Source organism: Asterias amurensis, chromosome 7 (genome assembly GCF_032118995.1).
Source record: "Asterias amurensis chromosome 7, ASM3211899v1".
NCBI classification, from domain to species: domain Eukaryota; kingdom Metazoa; phylum Echinodermata; class Asteroidea; order Forcipulatida; family Asteriidae; genus Asterias; species Asterias amurensis.
The window spans coordinates 1,689,350-1,712,212 of record NC_092654.1 but is presented as its reverse complement, the minus strand read 5'-3'; the positions used below and the strand labels follow the sequence as shown (position 1 = coordinate 1,712,212).

General features: G+C 40.6%; 1 protein-coding gene and 1 long non-coding RNA gene across 3 annotated transcripts in view; one reads left to right on the top strand and one right to left on the bottom strand.

Annotated features, from left to right (window-relative positions):
* LOC139939426 (3'-5' exoribonuclease HELZ2-like) overlaps positions 1 to 18,915 on the bottom strand; it is a 40,572-nt gene extending 21,657 nt beyond the window's left edge. The window contains exons 1-21 of one of the 2 annotated variants that reach the window (XM_071935322.1): positions 18,601 to 18,915; positions 17,655 to 17,776; positions 16,978 to 17,014; positions 16,459 to 16,577; positions 15,476 to 15,560; positions 12,384 to 12,420; positions 10,984 to 11,132; positions 10,222 to 10,392; positions 9,751 to 9,853; positions 9,249 to 9,316; positions 8,319 to 8,397; positions 7,487 to 7,792; positions 6,711 to 6,929; positions 5,961 to 6,234; positions 5,261 to 5,402; positions 3,975 to 4,721; positions 3,159 to 3,669; positions 2,419 to 2,710; positions 1,815 to 2,022; positions 1,039 to 1,167; positions 432 to 662 (exon numbers count right to left, since the gene is read on the bottom strand). In XM_071935322.1, the coding sequence (XP_071791423.1) occupies positions 432 to 662; positions 1,039 to 1,167; positions 1,815 to 2,022; positions 2,419 to 2,710; positions 3,159 to 3,669; positions 3,975 to 4,721; positions 5,261 to 5,402; positions 5,961 to 6,234; positions 6,711 to 6,929; positions 7,487 to 7,792; positions 8,319 to 8,397; positions 9,249 to 9,316; positions 9,751 to 9,853; positions 10,222 to 10,392; positions 10,984 to 11,132; positions 12,384 to 12,420; positions 15,476 to 15,560; positions 16,459 to 16,577; positions 16,978 to 17,014; positions 17,655 to 17,746 (3,999 nt within the window). In that variant the 5' untranslated portion in view covers positions 17,747 to 17,776; positions 18,601 to 18,915. The remainder of the gene's footprint in view (positions 1 to 431; positions 663 to 1,038; positions 1,168 to 1,814; positions 2,023 to 2,418; positions 2,711 to 3,158; positions 3,670 to 3,974; positions 4,722 to 5,260; positions 5,403 to 5,960; positions 6,235 to 6,710; positions 6,930 to 7,486; positions 7,793 to 8,318; positions 8,398 to 9,248; positions 9,317 to 9,750; positions 9,854 to 10,221; positions 10,393 to 10,983; positions 11,133 to 12,383; positions 12,421 to 15,475; positions 15,561 to 16,458; positions 16,578 to 16,977; positions 17,015 to 17,654; positions 17,777 to 18,600) is intronic. The other variant, XM_071935323.1, reaches the window with a different exon arrangement.
* Positions 18,916 to 19,066: 151 nt separating this feature from the next.
* Positions 19,067 to 22,859, top strand: LOC139939481 (uncharacterized). The gene is made up of 2 exons (XR_011786315.1): positions 19,067 to 19,347; positions 21,313 to 22,859. It is a non-coding gene; the product is annotated as an uncharacterized lncRNA (long non-coding RNA).
* Positions 22,860 to 22,863: the final 4 nt, after the last annotated feature.

The window sequence follows — 22,863 nt, the reverse complement described above, 5'->3', positions numbered from 1 at the left end:
AACATCGTAATAATAACTAGTTCTTATATAGCGCATTTCACAATAACCGTCTCAATGCACTTACATTAGTCTACTGGTCATTTGGCCAATAACATCCCTTTATTCTTTCTCAGCTCCCTGGGGAGTATACAGCCCTGAGCTCCCGTGGTGCTCCAGTGGCTTTTTCTTTCACAATAACAACCTCTACCCTCGCAGGTACCCATTTATACCCCTTGGTGAACAAAATGACATTAACAAAATCACGGCTTCAGAAACTTTTCTTTTAGGCCAATGATCTACTTGTCAAACAGAGAGAACTGACAAGATTTCTTTAAAATAAATAAAGGTTTTTTAACCATTGCTATTATTTTGGATGTATTTAGAAAGTGATTGCAACTTTACATTGTCCCAGGGACGGTTGGCAAGCTGCTGCTTGTTGTCTTTTTTCTTACCTCCAATTTTCGAACCAGTACCGGTTCACTACCGAAGTCGAAGAGCACCCATTGGTTGAAGCTACCCAGCATCCTGGAGTGAAAGATGACGCTGACGCGATACGTCTCTCCGTCTCCTTCGGCGATGCGGTTTCCCGGACACACCTGGGGTATATCCTCACCCTTAGGGTCCGACAAGTAGAAGTGAAGTCGATGTTGGTCGTAGAGGAGTCCCACACGCTTTAAGACTTTCTGGACAGCCATAGCAAGAAAATGTTTGTTAGGTTATGGGATGAGCAAACAAAATATAGAGTGCACCCACCCCTAAACGTTCCTGTAACTACTTCACTGTGTGGTCGAGTTAGCAAAGTGGTATCTTTCCTCGCATTCTGCTCATTTTAAGTGCTATTCACACCACCGCAATTTAACTGGGGTCCCTTGCTTAATTTTAGCATGGTTGTAAAATGTAGCAGTGTTTGACAAGGTATTGCAAGAGAACTTGGACAGTAGAAAAAATGGTTGTCCTTTCACATGAGGTACATTTTGCAACCATGCTACAATTTTATAACCATGCTACAATTTAGCAAGTGTCTCTTGCTAAATTGCTCTCGTGTGAAATGGACTTTACCTGCTTCTTGGACTTGATCAGGAACTTCCAAGTGAAAGTGAAGACTGAGTCAGACTTCCTCTCTATCTTGAGAAATTTGTTCAGTTCCTGTTCGCAGTCGACCCGGATGCCTGGTAGCTCCTCAGTGATCTTTAAAGAAAGGATTAAACACTTTTATACCTGTGTGTTGTGGCGTCGTTTATAGCCTTTGAGAAAGACTCTGCAAGTTTATTACTTAAAATATATATAAGCATAAAAACTTACTTGGTAATGAGCAACAGAGAGCCGTTGATAGTATGAAACATTGTGTGGAAACATTGTGATGAAAAAGATTATTTCTCACTTAAAGGCAGTGGACACTATTGGTAATTGTTAAAGACTAGCCTTCAAAAATGGTGTATCTCAATACATGCATAAAATAACAAACCTGTGAAAATTGAGCTCAATCGGTCACCGAAGTTGCAAGGTAATAATGAAAGAAAAAAACACCCTTGTCACACGAAGTTGTGTGCGTTTAGATGGTTGATTTCAAGACCTCAAAATCTAATTCTGCGGTCTCAAAATCAAACTCATGGAAAATTACTTCTTCCTTGAAAACGACGTTACTTCAGAGGGAGCCGCTTCTCACAAAGTTTTATACTATCAACAGCTCCCCCTTACACGTTACCAAGTAAGGTTTTATGCTCATAATTATTTTGAATAATTACCAATAGTGTCCACTACCTTTACATGTAATTCTCTAAGACTCATTTGTTTTTCATGAATTTATAAATAAATAAAAATAACTTTCAACCAACCACACTCATTTCCTCGGTGGAGTAGTTGTACTTTGTCAGAATCTCATCCATGAAAGCGAACAGTTTCTGCTCCTTGGCTTTCTTCATCTTCATCATTCGGTATTGATGTCTTTCCCGCCATTCCTCAAGCTCTTCCACGGTGTGTGCCCGGGTGCAGTTGTTGTTCTCGGCGGGGGACTGGGAGAAGGTGCACTGCCGCCTCTTGTGTCTGATAAAGGAAAAAAGGAAAGAGGTTGAGATTTCGCAAAGAGATCGCAAAGAGAAGCTATGGCCCTTTTTGAAACTACGGCTTTGGCTTTGGATTTGGCTTCAGGCTCCATCCTCTCGTCTGAAGCCCTGAGTGCGTACACAAAGCACGCACAAATTGTCAAAACAACCACGGGGCCAATCTAGCCAGGTTTCGAAAAGGGTCTATATAAATAATCAGTATACAACCATGTGTAAATATCTTTTCCCAGGAAAATTTGTCAGGGGTTTTCCTCCCACATCTAATACTTAAACTTCTATCATTGTCTTCTTTCCGTTGGGTTCTTGGCTATTGAGAGCCCTTGGCTTTACAATCATAATAAATGAACAAAATGTACTCCGCTTCACTCGGACTTACGGCTCACACTCCTGGTACCGTCCGTTCAACACATTCCATGGTGGACTGCGGTACTTCCACTGTCTCTCCTTGTCACAGTTGACCCTTGACCTATGACCAAAGCTCTTGGTGTGCTCCTCCAGCTTCCACAGCTGTTGGAATGGTCGATCGCAGTAGGTGCAGTAGAAACTCTGCAGCATATAGGCCTCCGATTGCATGGCAGTGGGCATGGCCGATGCCTCAGCTGAGGGCTGGTTGATGGGGGTCGACGGAGGTCGAATCTTGATAGCCATTACCTCATCAAGTGTTTTCACTGTAGAGTCAAAACAAACAGTTGTTTATTATTAAAATGACTAGGATTCAGGTCGACTGTTTTACATCAGGGGATCGGACCCAATTTCACGTCTCTGCTTACATAAGCAAAGACTCGGCGCTTACGGGAGCAGAGAATTACACGCTTATGTCAAGCTTATTCCACTGGTTAGCAAAGAATAGTACGTACTCTACGTTACTAGACATTCTTCGCTTTACTCAGAAAGAACAGAACTTTGCCAGTTGTACAGCATAGAATGGTGATTTTCCAGTAAGCAGAGCCACAAAAATGGGTCCAGACAAAGTTTGCATTGTTGCAATTAGTGCCTCACTAATATTTTGCTTAGCAAATAAACTTGCTAAGCAGTATTTTCCGCTTAACAGCTTTATGACAGTTGGCCATTGTATCTGCGCAAACCGTATCAACATAAATTTGTTTTTGCACTCACAGTTGTACTGAGCCATGTATCTCCAGAGTGTGCCCTCTGCAGGTTGATGAGGAAACATACAGGACACACGGTGGCAGCTGTCCCCATGATGGCATAACTTAGGATGCACTTCAGGCCTGAGCAACGGGTGCCGTGGTTTCACAGGTACCCACTTCTTCTTGGAGCTCTCGTACACCACCACCATCTTGAGATGCCACGGATGCGAGTTGGCGCCGGCGCAGTACTCCGGCTTGCGCGGGTTCTGTCCAACGCATTGGTTCCCTCTTGGAAAACACATGCCGCAGACGTACTTGATATCGCCGGTGAACTTAGGGATGGCTTTCGGTACTGTGGCAGCTGCAACCTTGCTAGGGGCAGAGGGCTGGGATGGGGTTGGTTGGATAGGAGCTGAGGTGGCCACCTTGACAGACGGTTGTGCTGGACGAGGAGCGATGGCCTCCGCACAAAGCTGAACAAGGGCCTCTCTGTTTAGAGAGTAAAGAAGCTCAACTTCCCACACCTCGATTTCAACCTGGAAGAAAACATTTTGAGCTAAATTACAAATGAGATAAACATTGTTTTGAGTGTTTCTTCAAGGAAAGGGGTGCGGCTGTAGGTTAAGAAGGATTGAGGGTCATTAAACAAATAAACTCTATTTAAAATGTGTAGTAAGAATAATATTCATCAATTTTTATTTCAATGTGTGCTTCTAATTGTCGCACTTTGCTCTCGGTAATGGAATTATTTTGGTTATGCTTGTTGGGGCAAAATCCAAAAACTTTATTTTAAAATAAAATAAAAAATTTAAAAAATCTGAAATAATAAAGTGACTTTAACCTCATTGTGGGCAAATTTGCATGGGTTGCCAAATCGACATCCAAAGCGATTGGTCAGGTTCCAGCAGAGGTTAGCCCTCGCTGGTATTCCCTTGGGGCGTGGTCGAGCCTTCTGGTAGCGGTACCTTCCATTCATGGCCAGAATGTTGACAAGCACTTTGCTCTTCTCCCATGCGTGCTGCGAGTCGTTGTTGCTGCAGTAAGGTCCCGCGGTGCTCCGCGGACACATCATCGGTGGCGCCCCGTCAAAACACCTCTCGCATAGAAACATAAAATGACCTCTGACCCTTGACATTAAGATATTATAACCTTGTCTGACGCTGTTTGTGATGGCTGAGGGTTGTTGCTTCGTAATAGCCGGTTCCTGATAGGTAGTGGTCTTGGTTGTTCTTTGGCTAATGCTCATTACATCATTACTCGGGACACCTCCAGGTTTGAGACTCGGCGCTGACTTGGTTTTCGTCACCAGCTTAAACCCTTCCCCGTCGTTCATTAAGGACTGTTTAGGTGGGACCTCTCGCGGCCGTGACACGCCGATGCCCTGTGTGTGGCGCAGATACGCAACGATCTCTTTCCCGTTGAATTTACCCTCTCGATCGGCTTTCCAGACGAATATCTCCTCCTTGCTGTGGCAGTACCAACAGGAATCCTCGCCGATCTTACAGGCGATGCCACTTTCAAATTGTTTGCACAGGGTGTAAATTCCATTGAAGTCCGGCTTGGTTCGAGGCCTAATTCTCCCCCATACCTTAATTTTTTAAAAACAAAAGACAGTTTGTTAACTAGCTAAAAAGTTGTGTTTGGTAAACTTAAATGCCCCGCAAGCCAGTCCGTTTCTTATGTGAGAGTAAGTTTTAGAGTATCAACAACACATCTCACTTTAAACAACCCTGATGTACCCACTAAGTCAATGGACACTTAGACACGACATTGTTGCATGAAGCATGTTTGTTGAAGTTGGGAGTCAGTCACTAGGTCAAGTGGTTAGACTGCAGGACTTGCAATTACAAGGTTGTGGGTTTGAATCCTACCAAGCTTACCGCTGATTTCACATTGATCTGAATCAGTATTGCCGCTAGTTACTGAATCAAAATTTCTTGACTTGTGCAATTCATAATCAAGACGCTAAACCAATGTTCGTATGAGAGAGATTGGCTGTTGCCAGCTGGGTGTTTATATCCCATTGTGGGAGTTTTCAGAGTGCCCTTAATGAGAGGATCATCTAAACAAACAAACAAACAAACAAACAAACAAACACAATCTTACTGAACTGACCAACGTACTGACCTCAATCTTTGGTGTGGACACACTACCAAGCTTGCATACAAGCCAACCCCCAAAACACAAATGTTTTATGTCTGGTCGGTACATATGACGCTCATACCCATATTTGCTGGCATCGGTGACGTAACACTTTTCACACGCAAGTCTGTAAATAACACAGACAGAGAAAAATGAATTTTGATCAAACATAAAAAAGTTTACGTGACTCAGTGAGGTTTGCAATAACACCAAGTGAAAATGTCTCCTGAGTAGTGTTGGTTCTGAAAAGAACCGATGGTCTTTTAGAGCCAAAATGTTCAGAAACTTTGGCAGACTTTTTGAAAGCTCTGTGGCGGATTCAAGCTCTGGTGTTTGATCAGCAGAGCGTCGGTTCGAGTCCTGGTCATAACACTTGTGTCCTTGAGCAAGATATTTAACCATAATTGCTTCATAAACAGTTGGTGAGGTAGTGCTTTCTGCTCTACCAGGCAGGCTTCTGATGGGTGATACCCAAGCCTACATCCGTATGGACTGCAAAGGGGGTAACCCTGTTTCAGCCCCAGGAGTAGGTGGCAACGGCCCCTGGAAAAAATAAATTGTTACCCACACCTTGAAGTGGCCTTCAGGTCTTGTGTGTCTGGTGACTTGCAGTCAAAACTTTTTTGTTGTAAAATTTAACAAAAAACGAAATCATGCTCACCACATTCCATGAAAGTCAACCTACCTGAAGGTAAATCTCTTCAGCCAATCCAGACTGTCATACGAAAGCCTCGGCGCAGGTGGTCCGACACTGGCAGATTCAACTTGAGTGTTCTGGACAGCCCTGCCGTTGGACCTGTTTGACGTAGCTGCTGCAGCGGTTGCTCCTGGTGCTGCTGCTGCTGCACCCAGCGGCGACTGCGTGGAGTTCTGCACGTTGGGGCTTGGGCTCAGATTTGCTCCAGAAGCTAAGGTATCGAACCGGTTGGATGTCCGCAATGCCAACTTGGGTTGCTGAACTGTGTAACAAACGGAATGCATATTAGCTCACTATAGACTAGAATTATATTTCTGAGTTCAATATTTAGCACTGGGTCAAGTTTCATAAAGGCTGACAATGATAACCAGCCATCATATTGTTTGTGATTTTTGTTTCTGCAAAATTTAGAGAGTTATTTTGGGTACTATTTTCTGTGGTATGGATTAAGGGAAATTTCTTTGCTAGGGTCGAATTGTGAGGCCTTTAACTATTTTTGGCAAGTAAATAAATAAATACATATTTTTCATCACAAATTCATAACATGAAGATAAAGCCATGTAGAACCCCCAGATAGTAGTGTACATGTAAGGCTTTTAAAACCTTAAACAAAATTGCATGCAACCTTCGCACTCACAAGCTATCGCTTTGCACAGTTCAGGTTTACTTTTAACAGCCTAAAGAGATCCCTAAAGGTCAACAAATTTAAAGGTCAACAGATTTGATTGAGATATTTACAGTTTTCAGAATTCTCGGCAGATTTTCCTGTTGCCAGGCCACTCTGCTGGTTCCTCATGTACTCTGCCTGCTTAGCGATATGCTTCGAGCCTCCTGCTGCTGCTGCTGCCAGCGGGGACTGCGTGGAGTTCTGTACGGAGGGGCTTGGGCTCAGATTTGCTCCAGAAGCTAAGGTATCGAACCGGTTGGATGTCCTCAACGCCAACTTGGGTTGCTGAACTGTAACAAACGGAATGCAAATAAGTAGAAACTAGAACTATATTTTTGAGTTTCACACTTATGCTGATCTCACACTATAGCGAATACGCTAGCAAACATGCTTACAAATGGAAATATTTGATAGTCGCTCAAACCTCGGAACATTCACCATGTCTTTGTAAGCATTGGTAAAAAATTTGGAACGCTCACAAGTCATTCTCCACCTCCTTACAAAGGTCGGTCAATTTAGGAAGCGCTTTCTAAATTTAAGCGAATGTTGTGAAGGCGGACATTGGTAACGTTGGTAAAGCATGCGTAAGCGTTGGCAACGTTCGTTAGCTATTCATAAGACATTGGCAAGCGTTGGTAAGCATTCCTAATATATTCGTAAGATATTGGTTTGGAGAGGTCGATGGACGACTGAAAGAATATTCACTATCCAATTGCAATTTTTGGGCAAATTCACTGCAAAATTTAAATATTCTAATATTAATTTAGACAAGAACCGTACTTGGCTAACCCATATAATCTGGGTTTAGTTTGTGATAAAGGTCCATTAATTTAGTTGAGATATTTACAGTTTGCAGAATTCTCGGCAGGTTTCCCCGCTGCCAAGCCACTCTGCTGGTTCCTCATGTACTCTGCCTGCTTAGCGATGTGCTTCGATCCTCCAAGATGCTGAAGCAGTTGTTTCTCCGCATTCAAAACAACCTTACAGACGTCGCAGTACAGCGAGTTGTCTTGGTTGTTGGAGTTCGCAGTTGCGAAGCTAGCTGCCCCAGCAGCAGTTGCCCCAGTGTTAGTCGCCCCTTGGCTGCTCTGGGTGGATGTAGATGAGGAAGCTCTGGGCCTCTGGCTGCTTGATGGCACTTTGGGGATCGCACCTACATCACACAAAACTATTTTATCTTTTCTGTTTACAAGTGAAGGTACGCATCTTTGTCGCAATACTTCGACCCCCCCCCTCCCAAAACAGACTTAAGAAGAACATCTAATATCAAAACCCTGGCACCATAAAATCTATCCAGCTTTAGGATGTCAATATAGTCAATTTAGTAGCTTCTTTGAAGGGGTAAAAAAAACGTGAGCTACAAAAATGTTTTTTTGATCGTGCCAGACTCTTACTGTCTAGGACGCTGTATCCGTGTACAGGGCCCATTTTCATGAAGCTGTCAAGCAGAATATTCTGCTAAGCAAATTTCTTGGCTAAGCAAGAAATGACCAGGTTCCAGTCGCAGCAATGGTAACTGTATGGTATTCTGGCCGGTAACTTATTTTTGATTAGCGGAAAAAAAATTGTGCCAAGCAAGTTTTTGTGCTTACAGGCTTTATGAAATTGGGCCCAGGACAGAAAACAAAATTCCTACTTGGCTGGAGCATGGAGGTTCTGAAACAGTTGAATACACTTACCATTGGCCATGGTAGGCAAAGGTATTGGACCGAAATCATCCAGACCGTATTTAGACGACTTTGAAGCTGCATTGTACGCCTAGGGACAAAAATGATAAAATAATTGAAAAATTATTGGACTAATGTTGCACTTGGATACCTTTTCATGCCGTGTTGTCATTTGGCTTTCAAGAAAGAATCTGCTAGGGTCGAACGTCAGGCCATTATTAATTTCTTGCATTTATACCGTAGCTTTTTTGGTTGGTAAACATTTTGTAATGGCTCATCTTGTTTACTCATGATTGACATAGGTATAATACTAAGGGAATCAATGTGTGGTGAAGAGGTTTTCAACTAGTGGTTTAAACCCAACGAGGCCTGGTTCTTGATAATTTGTCACCGTGTGGACATTCTTGTGTTATGTACACTTTAAGGGACACTTTTGCCGTGGATCAGGCCAGTTGGTTTATGAAAAGTGTGTTTGAAAACGTTTGTCATGAAATGCATGTGGTTAGAAAGATGTTTCAAAAGTAGAGTACAATGATCCACACAAATATGCCTCGAAATTGCGTGGTTTTCCTTTTCATTTTGCGAACTAACTTGGTCGGCCATTTTGTGGAATAAAAAAATTGACTTCGCAAAAAGGCATGCCGTGTTAGTTCACGGCATATAAGGAAAACCGTGCAATTTTATACCAAACTGTTTTCAAACTCTTTTCATAGACCAACTCGCCTGATCCAAGGCATCGTGCCCCTTTAACGAAAATTCTATTCTTGAACACAGTGTGCACGTGTGTAAGTCCCAGAGTGTTTAAGTCCCTACATCATCATGCGAACTTCTTTCGTTCTCGGGTCCACACTTTATAATAAGCGTTAAAACAAAACATCTTGCCAGAAACGTTTTTTATATAAATCTACAAGGTTAGTCTGGTGCTTTGCTCTATGGTCTTACCTTAGTGGGATTGACACCAGGTTGAGCAGGGTTCTGTTGTTTGGGCGAGTTGCTCGCAGATGAAACTACTGATCAAATGAAATCATTCAGAACAAAATTAAAAGGCTGGAGACCAGTCACTGAATGTGCAAACAACATGACATTTAAGGTAGTAACAATTTCTGGGCAAAAAAACTTGTTTTGCATGAACTTTTAAATTTTATTTAACGGATCAGTTTCACATGACAAAACAAACTTTTTTCCCACAAAACCCCAAAACAGCATTTACTGAAAACCATGTTTGAAACCCACAAAAGTCTAGTCATCTAGTGTATGGGTTTTCAAAAAATAGATTAAAAACATATTACTCTTTATCCTTGACGCAAATTTAACATCTATTATAAACAGTTTGAACATAAGTTCGCCATATTAGGGATGCGTCGCCGAGGGACAGAATCTCCTGTGACATCGGCACACAGCCGCAGCCGCGATGCTCCACGGAGAACCAAGATAACACACTCACCACTATCAGCGACTGAAACGCATGAAGATGTATCCGAGAAATCGGCTTCAACGACAACTTTGCTTTTTTTCTTCTTCTTACTCTTATTGTTGGATTTGCCTTTCTGAAATCGAACATGAAAAGGAGAGTATGTGTAAGCCAAAGATCAAATGTTGGAGGAGTGGAGAGATATGATTATTCTTCCAGAGTGGACATAACTTTATTCATTCCTTAAACCGCCTCAGCTCCCAGGGAGTATACAACCTGTGCAACATTAATATGCGCTACCCGGCTAAACGAATCACAATAACCATCTCTGCCCTCACAGGTTCACATTAACCCCCCCCCCCCCCCCGGGTGTCTTGCTAAGGGACACAAGTGTCACGACCGGGATTCGAACCCACACTCTGCTGAACAGAAGCAGCAGAGCTTGAATTCGGTGCTCTTATCCGCTCGGCCCTGAACTTCTAACTAATCATTTTTGAGTCTCACCGCATTTGTTTTCTTTGACGCTTTGACGTGGGCGGGTAACCACTCTTCTGCAACAGCTGAGGAGTCCTCTGAGACATTTGGGATGTTTGTGGGTGGAGGGCACGCTCTAATTGGGTCCAGATGCTGGTTCAGCTCAGCGATAATCGTCTTGACTTTGGGAAGCTCAAGAATCTGTTGACACAAATTAATTTTTGTTATTTATTTATTTGTTATAATAATAATAATAATAATAATAATAATAATTGTACTACGTTTCTATAAGTAAAACCAGGGCAACAGAACAAAACACAAACTTACATAAACATTGCAATCATGCAAAAATGGGGTAACTACGTGGATTTGAATAAGTGAGTCTTCAACATAGTTATTTATTACGCCTCTCTTAATATTCATGCACAACATCATAATTCTTACCCAAAATGAGGCTATAGGCGCACGTCTGCCACCACTTGCAGTGGCTGCGTCTATGGCCTCGTTTTGGGTTAGAATTGTGACGTACTCATGCATAAATCCTAAGAGAGGCGTATACCAAGATGAATAGGGAACGAGAAGACATGCTTAATCTTAGATGTGGGGGTGGGGGTGGACCCCAATGGGGGGGGGGGAAACCTAATGAAAACCCCATTTACAAAGGGCTCCAAAATAATTGTATAAAAAAATCAAGCGAATTCCAATAATGACCATTTAGCCCCGGGCAGACAATTTGTTAATTTTGGTTTCTTGTTTACTGCCCTAGCAGCTAATAAAGGAGACCATTCTTACCTTGGCAGGGTATTCCTTATACAGAATTATTTCGAATCCCATCAGAAATTCGATATTGTTGTTTTTTTCCCACTCCAAGCGAGCAATCTCATACTGTGCAACGACTTGTGCAACGTTGGCACTTTCGTAATTGTTATCTATCTCCAACGCTGCAAGATAAAAAAAAGTTATGGACAATAGACATTTGGTATAATTAATAATAACTACATAGGATTTGGGGCATTACATGGTGAGGTATCAATATAAATATATTTGGTTTGCGGTAACACCATGTGTTAACCTACTTTTTTTTTTTTTAAGGAGTGCCCCCTGAGAAGACAAGCATAATATCCCATAGGGATAGCTAAGAGCTTGTTTCAACATACTTGCCAGGTACAGTTTGTTCTTAGAAAACTGTCTTGCTACTACCGCGGAGTAGATGAATAAATAACTAGTTCTTATACAGTGCTTTATCTACTGGCGTCTCAAAGTGCTTTTTGTTATTTTTTCAAGACAGGATTTTGATGTATTTGAGGTGTGGGACCCATTCTTGTAGTACCTTTTAAAGGTTTAAAAGTCATTTTTTATACCGCGCTTTTTACACCTGAATGGCTTCTCAAAGTGCTCCAACATGTACTCCTGTTCATTGGGGCATTTAAAGGAACACGTTGCCTTGGATCGGTCGAGTTGGTCTTTGAAAAGCGTTTGCAACCGTTTTTTATAAAATGCATATGATTAGAAAGATATTTTAAAAGTAGAATATAATGATCCACACAAGTATCACTCGAAATTGCGTGGTTTTCCTTTTACCTCGTCGACTAACACGGTCGGCCATTTATGGGAGTCAAATTGTTGACTCCCATAAATGGCCCACCGTGTTAGTTCGCAAAGTAAAAGGAAAGCCCCGCAATTTCAAGGCAAATTATTTGTGTGGATCATTGTATTCTACTTTTAAATCATCTTTCTAACAATATGCATTTTATAACAAACGGCTACAACCGCTTTTCAAAGACCAACTCTACCGATCCAAGGCAACGTGTTCCTTTAATACATTCCTTAAACCATCTCAGCTCCCTGGGAGGTATACAGACTGTTCTACAAATATGCGCTAATAATACTTCTAGAAACTATAAGGCTAACGGTCGTAAAACTTTCACCCATCAACGCTGGTTTGAAACACGTATAGCGTTAAGGAGGCCCTAAATATGAGACCCCTATAAGGCTCACAGGGGAGCCTTATAGTTTCTAGAAGTACATGTACGCTACTAATAAGCTAAATCAATCACAAGAACAATCTCTGCCCCGACTCCCGAACCCATACTCTGCTGAACAGAAACACCAGAGCTTGAGTTTGGTGCTCTCATCCGCTTTATAAGTTGTCATTATTATTATTACTATTTATTGTTATAATTCAGACTTACCATGAGCGCAGTCCTCCAGTGCGGCTTTTGGATATCCCTGTAAACAACAACAAAAACATTTTGAATAGACTCATTTAGGAATGGTTTTCAAAAAATTCCTGATTTTTTTCTTTTACAACAATGTTAACCTTCCAAAATAAAATAATAAAAATTAGCAAAAGTGCACTAAGAAAATTGATTTTAAGACAAAGAAAGGATTATTAAATCAATTTTTATAAGTAAAAAACAGTGATACATCAATAATAAATAATAGAAACTTAATTAAAACAGATTAATTACCACAAGATTTCCCATGACTGCACTGAACCGACACCACCGCATCAAATGACATTGTTTCTTAGAAATTCTTTGATTGCAAGATGCCTCGAGTTTGGAAATGAACTTCAGCGCGATGTCGCAATCAGGGAGATTTCACATTAGGGGAAGTCCCTTTGAATTGCATTACAAAGCCAGGGTAAAAAAAATCAGGTTCAAAGAAAGGACTTGGATTTTGTTTTAAACTATGCCTTGTTGAGTGCAATCAAGTGGAGACGATCAAACCAGTGAGTACACATAAAATTTGTGCCCGACCTTACATGGGACACAGTACATAATGTATGTAGTTCAAGGAACACTACACTCACATACATGTATGTACACATACATGTACGTACACATAGTACAGTGCATATTACACATAAATTACATGAATCAGTAAAATGTCAATGTATGTACACATAGGCGTGGTTACACGTATGTATGACAAATAGGGTCATGTTCTAACACGTCTAGGTGTACTTCCTTTTTACATTACAAATGTGAAAATTCCTGAAAAATGGCCTCTGATGAGTAATCTGGACCTAGATATTACAATTCAAGAGGTTTTAAAGGTTATGCGCAGCGCCAGAAACAGAAAACTGCAGAAGAAGTTTTTGGTGATTTTTTTTTTGGGGGGGGGAAAAACCATGAGAAATCACACAACTGAAAAACCTATGAAAAATGTCAAGTTAACTTTTTCCTTTTTTCAGGACAGAATCACCATTAGAGTGCACGCCTGTGTGCTTCATTTTTGAAAGGGCAAGGGCACCAAGGCATTTTCTCTTTGATTAAGGGCACCCTATGACTAGAAGTATCAGGCCTCAGACTGCTTCTAATTGTGTTTTAAGTATTCAGTCAGTCACATTAAATTAATGAAATCCCATCATGTTTGAATTAAAAAATAATGTTCAACTATTTGATTATAATCTATTTTGTATATGTCTGGCATAACATAAATATTTAAAGGCAAGGTATGCCTTTATTGTTGAAACCGCTTGATTGTCTTTAACCTATGTAGATGTATTGTGTATACAATGAAACTAATATGTACAAATTTCATGTCAAAAGGTTGTGATGTGTTTGAGATATCACCGAAAGTCCAGAGGTCAACGTAAAGCTTATAGCCATTACTTTGAAGGAACACGTTGCCTTGGATCGGACGAGTTGGTCTATAAAAAGCATTTGAAACCGTTTGTTATGAAATGCATATGGTTAGAAAGATGTTTTAAAAGTAGAATATAATGAAGTATCACTCAAAATTGCACGTTTTTCCTTTTACGTCGCGAACTAACACGGTCGGCCATTTATGGGAGTAAAAAATATTAACTCCCATAAATGGCCGACCGTGTTAGTCGACGAGGTAAAAAGAAAACCAAGCATTTTCGAGACATATTTGTGTAGATCATTGTATTCTACTTTACAACATCTGTCTACATGTACCTAATGCATTTTATAACAACGGTTACAAACGCTTTTCAAAGACCAACTCGACCGATCCAAGGCAACGTGTTCCTTTAAATGCTTTATACTTTCGAAAGCTGCAGTAGGCTTTTACTGCCATTCATTTGAAGAGTGATTACCAAAACATACACCTTCCCATTAAAGAACAAACTTAACAAACCTGTTTGTCTTTTGTCAATTGTAAACTTGCTAAAATAAGTAGAGCAAATTTTGTGGGCTCAAAATCAGCACTCTTTTACAGTCAAACAATCTTGACTTGTCAAAATAAACACACATGGACCAGTTGACTTAACACAATAGAATACATTTGCATAAATGAATATTTAAAATAAATGAATACATTTGCAGAATATTAAATGATCAGTAAGTGTCACCCCAAAAAAGCAACAGAAAAAGAGCGTTAGAGATTGAGGCCATGTCCCAGATAGCGGCTACAGCTAAGGTTATGGCTAGATTTCCGTAATATTATGCAGTGAAGAATAGGATGTTCTTTATCAACACACTAAGCAACAGTCATAGGCGTAACTGTAGCCGCCTATTTGGATGGCCTGACACATCCTTCTGCCTACAGATCCATACCCTATTAGGTTACTACTCATAAAGGCACACAGGACCTGGGCCCAATTTCATAAAGCCTGTAAGCACACAAAATTTGCTTAGCATGAAATTTCTTCCTTGATAAAAAACAAGATTACCAACCAAATTTTAAATTTGTTGCATATTGCTTGTTACTGGCGTTCAGCCAGTTTGGAAATCCTGTTGGAAATCCTGTTTTTAATAAGGAAGAAGCAAATTTTGGTGCTTACAGGCTTTATGAAATTGGGCCCAGAATTGCCATCGAGTGAGTGGATTCGAACCAACTACCTAACAAATTCAGGCCTAACAAAACAGACATAGAAACAAATTCATATCTCCAACTGAAGATATTTGCCTAAAAATAATTTTAATACTTTTTGGGGGTTGAGAAATTTTGTATTTCTGCCAATTGAAAAACATAAAAGCACTGCATTGAAAATGCTTCCGATCATCTCTTCATTTGCCTTTACCGTAGAAATTTTGTTTTTACCACCAGAACAACATCCATTTAAAAAAAATGTTTTGCTTAGGTCTCAATAAAACAAAGGGCTACTGAAAATGTAAGTCTGTCCTTTCTTTCAAGACCGGAACAACATCCAGTGATTTACTAGATTTAGAGCATCCGTTGAATCCCACACTCAAAATTATTTCAAAATTCAACTTACACAAAAAGAAGTTTTGCTCTGATCTCAATAAAAACGAAGGCTACTGAAAACATAAGTCCGTCCCTTCTCTCTAGGAAAATATGGAGGGCTTACCATTATGTTGGCACATTCCGCTCGGAGGGTGAATATCTTTTTGTCCAGAGTTGACGAGAAGCCATATCCCTGCCGATAGAGGATCCTGTAAACAAAAATCCAGAGAAGTGTTTGGTGTTCTAGGCTTAGACTGGTCCAAGGGTAAAGACAGGTATTGACTTTATATGTATGCACATGTACATCAGATTTAACTGCGAATCTCCAGGACCATGAAAGCCATGTGCAATGAATGGGAGGTCAAACAAACAATCAGATAAAATATTTTCGCGAGTTTGGTTGTGCTGACAGGACGTAGCTGTTCCATCTATACTGTAACTGAGTTTGGTGTCTTGCTTAAGGACACAAGTGTCACGACTGGGATTTGAACCCACACTCTGCTGATCAGAAACACCAGAGCTTTAGTCTGGTGCTCTTAAGCACAAAGCCATGACAGGCCACAGGGAAGGGGGGAGGAAGGAAAGTTGTGAAGTTTTGAAGCTAGTGGACTTACAAATGTGCATTAATTACTTGTGTTAGGATGTGGTCGGCTGTTTCAAAATGTGTCTCCTTGACACACCAGAGCTTGAGTCTGGTGCTCTTAAGGGCAAGGCCATGACACGCCACAGGGAAGGGGGAAGGTTGAAAAAGAAGTTTTGAAGTTAATCGACTTACAATTGTGCATTAATTGCTTGTGTTAGGTCGGCTGTTTCAAAATGTGTCTCCTTGACACACCAGAGCATGAGTCTGGTGCTGTTAAGGGCAAGGCCATGACACGCCACAGGGAAGGGGGAAGGGTTGAGGAAGGAAAGTTGTAAAGTTTTGAGGTTAATCGACTTACAATTGTGCATTAATTGCTTGTGTTAGGTCGGCTGTTTCAAAATGTGTCTCCTTGACACACCAGAGCATGAGTCTGGTGCTGTTAAGGGCAAGGCCATGACACGCCACAGGGAAGGGGGAAGGGTTGAGGAAGGAAAGTTGTAAAGTTTTGAGGTTAATCGACTTACAATTGTGCATTAATTGCTTGTGTTAAGATGTGGCCAGCTGTTTCAAAATGTTTCTCCTTGAGAAGAAGTTCAGCTTCATCTTTGATGTCTTCTTTCAAGGTTCGTATGAAATCCTTCAGCTACAGTGGATGGGGGATATTACAAGGATCAAAAGTTAAACATCGGATTCAATTTGACATGTTTAATTTTGGTTTTACCCTTATACACTGATGTGTGCTAGCACTGTATCCTCAGTACTTGTGAAAAAAATCACACACTACTTGAAAGGGATTTGAACCCATGACCTTTGCAATTCTAGAGCAGTCAACTAGACCACCGAGATTGGCCGGTAGCTAGAGGCAGTTTGAATCCTACATTTTAGCAGCGGTTACCCCGGTGACAGGGGAAAGACCGGGGGTACAGCGACCCTAGTGTGGAAAGGCCGGCAGTTATTCCCTGGGGGCAACCCAGGGAAATAGTGTAGTGTGAAAAGGGCTTATGTCTGAACTATATTAAGGAATGATAAACAACATTACTCACCATACTTCCTGGTGGAAGAGCCTCCTCAGGAGTCGATCTAAATTAGCAGGAAAAGTAAACAGTAAATGAGACAAAGGTTATTTTTATAATTATAGTGAACATAACATAGTAGCTACATTAAGCGGCATGCGCGGTCACTGAAGACCCACCAAGACCATGCTCATAACCCTGATTGAAGACGCGGGAGTAAACAACAAGGAGGAGCTAATCAGTTGTATGCAGGATAGAGTTGTGTAGTGTGTCGGACATCGTGCCTGACTCAAGCACAACTTGGGTCGACTGAGTGAGTGAGTAAGCACATTAAGGTACTTTACACGATTGACTCTGATGTTCTAGGTTATCATAATCAACTTTAGAGCCTCCTATAGATCGACAGTCAACACATGGATTTAAGGATATCAGTGTGTCTTTTCCCGTTTGTCTAGGATTTCAAGTGACTGAGTAAATTTTAAACAGTTTTGGATTCAATCAATCAATCAATCAATCAATCAATCAATCAAAGGTCATTTGTACAGCACCAAAATCAAGAGTTTGTTTAAGGCGATGAGGCACAGTTATTCCACATTTTGGGCCCATATTTAGAGAATGATCTCTCTGCAAAAGTTGAATAGCGAGTTCTTGGCACAACAGTTCATTAAATCTTTTCTGAACTAGAGAAAAGATGGTCATGATCTTACTTCAGTTTGGTGACCCTGTTCTGAATATCTTGCATGCGTTCTAGTCTTGCAGGAAACACATCGAAGGGGCGTTCATTGGTTGTATCCATCATGAAGCTCAAATCTCCAACTTCAGTTTAGACCTGCCAAAAGTGGTTTGAAATAAGGGAAATGGTCTCAAAGAACCCTCAAAGGTGTATCCATTTACTCCTGGGTGGCGAGAAGCATTTATAGTAAAATGTCTTGCTCAGGGACACAAGTGTCACAACCGGGATTCGAACCCACACTCTACTGAACAGAAACACTAGAGCTTGAGTTCGAAGTTCAGTCTTATCCGTTCGGCCACGACACCCCTTGTATGTTGCCATGTGATTTCATACATGGTAGGCCTACATTGCACACTTCCTCAACTGTCCACACCGTTAATTTTAAATCGCTTAGTTATTTCAAAAATATTATTATAAATCTTTTTTAATTAGCACCAACGGTTCAACGCCGAGATGGATACAATCATTTGTCAGAGGTAGATGGGCAACAGGCTAGTACTGTGAATGGCAGTCACTCATCAGCCCTGTGGTGCAATCTTACTCTTAGGCCAATTTGAGGGGGGGGGGGACATTTGATCACCCGGGCCCTAGCCGACCTTGTTGAGCTGTTGGGCTTAAGTGTCCCCACACCCTTCAAAAACAGGATAATTTTCCATATCACGCCACCACTTTTTCCCACTGTTTTTACAAAAAGGGATATCTCATTGAGGTAAATAAGATACTATCTATATTATTTCATATCGAAAGAAGAAGTGGTGGCGTGATACGGAAACTTGTGTAACTGTAAGGCATCTGTAAAAAAAACAATTTATTTTTATTTTATTTAAATTGACCTTCGTCTTGCCATGGAGGTAGAACATTACTGGTCTCGCCACCAACTACAAACTACAACTTTTTCTTTCATTTATATGGATGCCTACCGATGTTTTTTACTGGTTCATTCCCTGCGCTAGCATCCAACCACCACCAACCAAGCTGGTGAATAAAAAGACTTCGCCATTGTCATTGAGAAGTGTCCTGCTGCTGCGACAAACTTGTTGAATTGAATGTTGGTCCTTTCTGTCTACCGTACTGTGATACAAACTGAGGGCACACAGCGACTCAAATTCTGCTCTTCGATCATAAACTGATACACAAATGTTGTCTTTTCACAGGAAATAACTTATTTTTGGTGTTGTATGGTTTGTTCTAACGATATTGAACCTAAAACACACTACAGAAATGGACGTGGCGTTCCAAAAATTTAGGCGGATACTTTGTGTACAAAAACGTGTTGAAAGCGCCACCAACGTTGACATTCGCTGGATCGACAACGGGGAATCCCCTTCTGAGAAATACCAATTGGGAAATTGCGGGAATTCCCACTCGTGGTGAAAAACAGTTGCAAACTTAGTGCATTTTTGCGGGTAAAGGTTCAACTAGTATCCATGATATTTCAGTGCTTTCTTGGGAACAAACAGATCGTCTATAAATCGCATATATTAGTATTATTAGTTCATAAAATTGAGTTCATGGTGAAAGAGCTTCTGTGATTGTGACCAATATGGACCAATCAACAGAAGACGCGTAAGGAGGGCGTTCAGTGTGATGTCAATACAATGTCAAACCCGCCCACTGACGTTGCTAGCTGTGTAAGCATGCGGAGGGGCTAATTCTACCTCCATTCTGTAAGTCTCTTTGGTTTTAATATTTCCACTTCCTACAAAATGCTTAAATGATTAAAGGCTGGTTTGTAATCCCCTTTTTGAGAATAATTTCACTTCGAAGTAGTACAGTCGTTTGACCAGTTCGGGATCACTTTTTGAATTCACATTGTTTTTTGTTGCAATCTCTTTGATATCTTAAACAAAATTTTGTATCAGTTTACCTAAACATGTCATAAAACTCACCAAGTATTCACTAACAAAAAAAAGATTAGTTCTTTTGAAGAGGCTTTGAGAAAAGTATCGTCACCTGTTTGACCAGTTCAGGATCAGTTGAATCTATTCTGAATCAGTAGAGTGCCCTTTATTGCAAACCCATACTCCCATTCATAGAACTGTCTCTCAAGGACACGAAACTTCAGAGGTGTGTTGGCATGGACTTGGACTTCCTTTCTTTAGTGAATGTCATGCAAGTGTCCTCAATAGCAGCGCAAAAACCCAGCGACAAAACCTCAAAACAACAGCAAAGGCAAATGAAAAAGTGAAGCGAACCTAAAAAGCATTATTGACCCCTCCAAGTTTAATTTTCTCACAAAATAAAAAATCTACAAGAATTTGTTGAAGTAACGTTTCTCAAAATCAACTTAACAAACTTTCTACTGCAGTAGTATGATTTTACCATACTTAGTAAGTTAGTGCGGCACCATTTGACGCAATGAGATGTTGAGTGATCCCGAACTGGTCAAGGGTAAGTTGCCCCCCCAAAGAAGATTTTGGGATCTTCGTCACCTCAAAAAAACAAGATGACTGTACAGTATTTACAGGAATGTTTTTTTACACATTCTTATCATTTTACATAAATGTTTTTTTGCCCCGGCACTCCAATTCTAAAGGTAAGAAGTTTTAACAGTGTTTTTCAACCAACATTTTTAAACAAAAAAAAGATAAATTTCGCAGACAACCTTCAGGAAAACAGCCATAATTTATTTGCTGATGATATTTGGCACCTTATTTTGGGTTTGTTGGTTTAATGGGTGTTAATCTTCACATTTATAAACAGAAATTGGTAATAATGAGAAGTGATATAATTATTTGGTTATTGCAAAGTTGAAGTGATCCCGAACTGGTCAATGATCCCGAACTGGTCAAATGACTGTACTGTAATGTGGTTATACAAAAAGATGTCTGTGTTTATGCCCCAAAATTTGAGCTCCTCCTCAAGGGGGCTGGTCATCTCGCCACCTAGCAAGCTCGCCACCAACAAAGTCGCCCCCTGCAAAGTCGCCCCCTAACCGGCTCGCCCCAAAATGTTACAAAGTCGCCCCCTGACATTGTCGCCCCCAAACAATGTCACCCCCCTAGCAAAGTCGCCCCCTGACAATGTCGCCCCCTAGCAAAGTCGCCCCCAGAAAATAGTTAAGGGTTAGGGTTAGGGTTAGGGTTATAGGGTTAGGGTTAGGGTAGGGTGAAGGTTAGGGTTAGGATTAGGGTTAGGGTAAGACCTTCCACAAGCACATTACTTCATACGGAATTTTTTCTGAAAATGTTTTAACTATATTTTTTTACCATAATTATTGTAGCCTTAATTATTTTCCGAACAACATCTGGGGGCGACTTTGCTAGGGGGCGACATTGGCTGGGGGCGACATTGTCAGGGGGCGACTTTGCTAGGGGGCGACATTGTTTGGGGGCGACATTGCCAGGGGGCGACTTTGTTTCAACCCGGGGCGAGCCGGGTAGGGGGCGACTTTGTTGGTGGCGAGCTTGTCAGGTGGCGAGATGACCAGCATTCCTCCTCAATGCTATAATGGATCATTAATTCTTCTGCGTGGTGGACACGGTGCTCAGGATTTTCGGTGGCATCTTAAATTAACTTTTCAAAAGAAATGTTTACAGGTTATATAGTTTTATGCATTTACAATTAGAATGTAAACAACACGAACAGTTCCCAAAACTAAAGGTTATACTTTGCCTTAATTCATTACTTAGACTTACCACATCAGGTTTGTGACATGGGTTCCAATAAAACATCTGACACCGTTGTGTATGACATGAGCGTGCCACGAAGAACGAAAATCAAGTGGTGGGCAGTGGTTGGCGCTCCCGTGGAATGCTAAGCTTGAAGCCAGGAGTAGCTTTGATGTGGGAGTTGTCTAAACTGAGATTAGCTGTTAGCTGATAATTGGAATTTCCCGAGTCATGCAACAATTGTTTTTCCTCCTTTAACTGAAGTGGTGCACTGTTCTGTCAGTCAGGCCTTTTGAGTGGGATCAGTTTACTTTTCAATGTTCCCTTTTTCCAAGAATGATTGGTTTACAACATACCCGAATTTGACTTTATTGGAGAACCACTTGAGCGTGCAACAAATAAAAGGGTCTATGCCATTATATATGGTTCACAAATTATGTACAAACAAATCCTGTTTGGTATAGGTGTGTATGAAATGAACTATAAGTTATAACCTCAAATGCACATAACAATCGTAATGTAAACAACATATTTATCACCGGGAAAATACACGATGAGAAATATCACCGTTGGATACCGGAACTTTCAACTGATTCAAGGAAGTCGCTGTAAAAACTTAATCTTTTGTTTACATGTTTATTTCCTACCGAAAAATTCAAATCCATTATGAAATAGAGTAATGGTTTGGGTCATAGGTTTTTTAGCTGAAATCAAGTGTCCATGCCTGAAAATATATATATTTCTATACATTTCTATTTTTATATGGTGCTGATCTACTGTTGTAACTGCCTGTAAAGGATGATTAAAGTTTTTTTAATTGAATTGAATTGAATTGAAAATGGCATGAGTGGTTCCTATTGCATCATTTTAAAACAGAAGGTCCCAAGTTCAATTTTGCTAGCCCTTACCAGGTCCAAAACTTACCCTTAACTTAGCCCTAGCCCTAGCCCTAACCATATAGATACCCCAACTCTAAAATGGACTTGAACTCCGCCCAAACCCAACCAGGAAGTTTAAAACAGTCTAACCCAGCCCAGGCATTGATAGTAAAGAAGAGGCGAGGTCGAGTGGCTTTACCCCCAGCCTACTTTGCAAACAAAAATCATATTATTTTATTTACCTTCTAAGTTATTTAGAAAACATCTTGTCACTAAAAATGAAAAGTTTGCTAAATGTTTACCACTAATTATGATACAAAGATTCCTTCATTACCTCAAAGAGTTAGTAGCAGATGAGAGATGGCACAGTTATAACATATCCAGTCTACTTTCACACACAAGTTAAATCAATTTTATTATTAAAAACCATTTTATTGGCACTGTAAACATTAATTTGTGTACAAGCTTAATTGTAAATGTTCTCCATTGCACAATTAAAAACAAATTATACATACGGATACAAATCAAATTTTTACTGTTGTACAAAAATTGGTTGTTATGATAAAATATTTCATTCATAATTTTTATGATCCCTGTCCAAACCAGGTACTTCATGCCAAATAGCAGAAAGTTAATTTTTGTTCTCTTCAATTAGATGAAAATAAGTGTATTCATATAACACCTAAATAAGGCC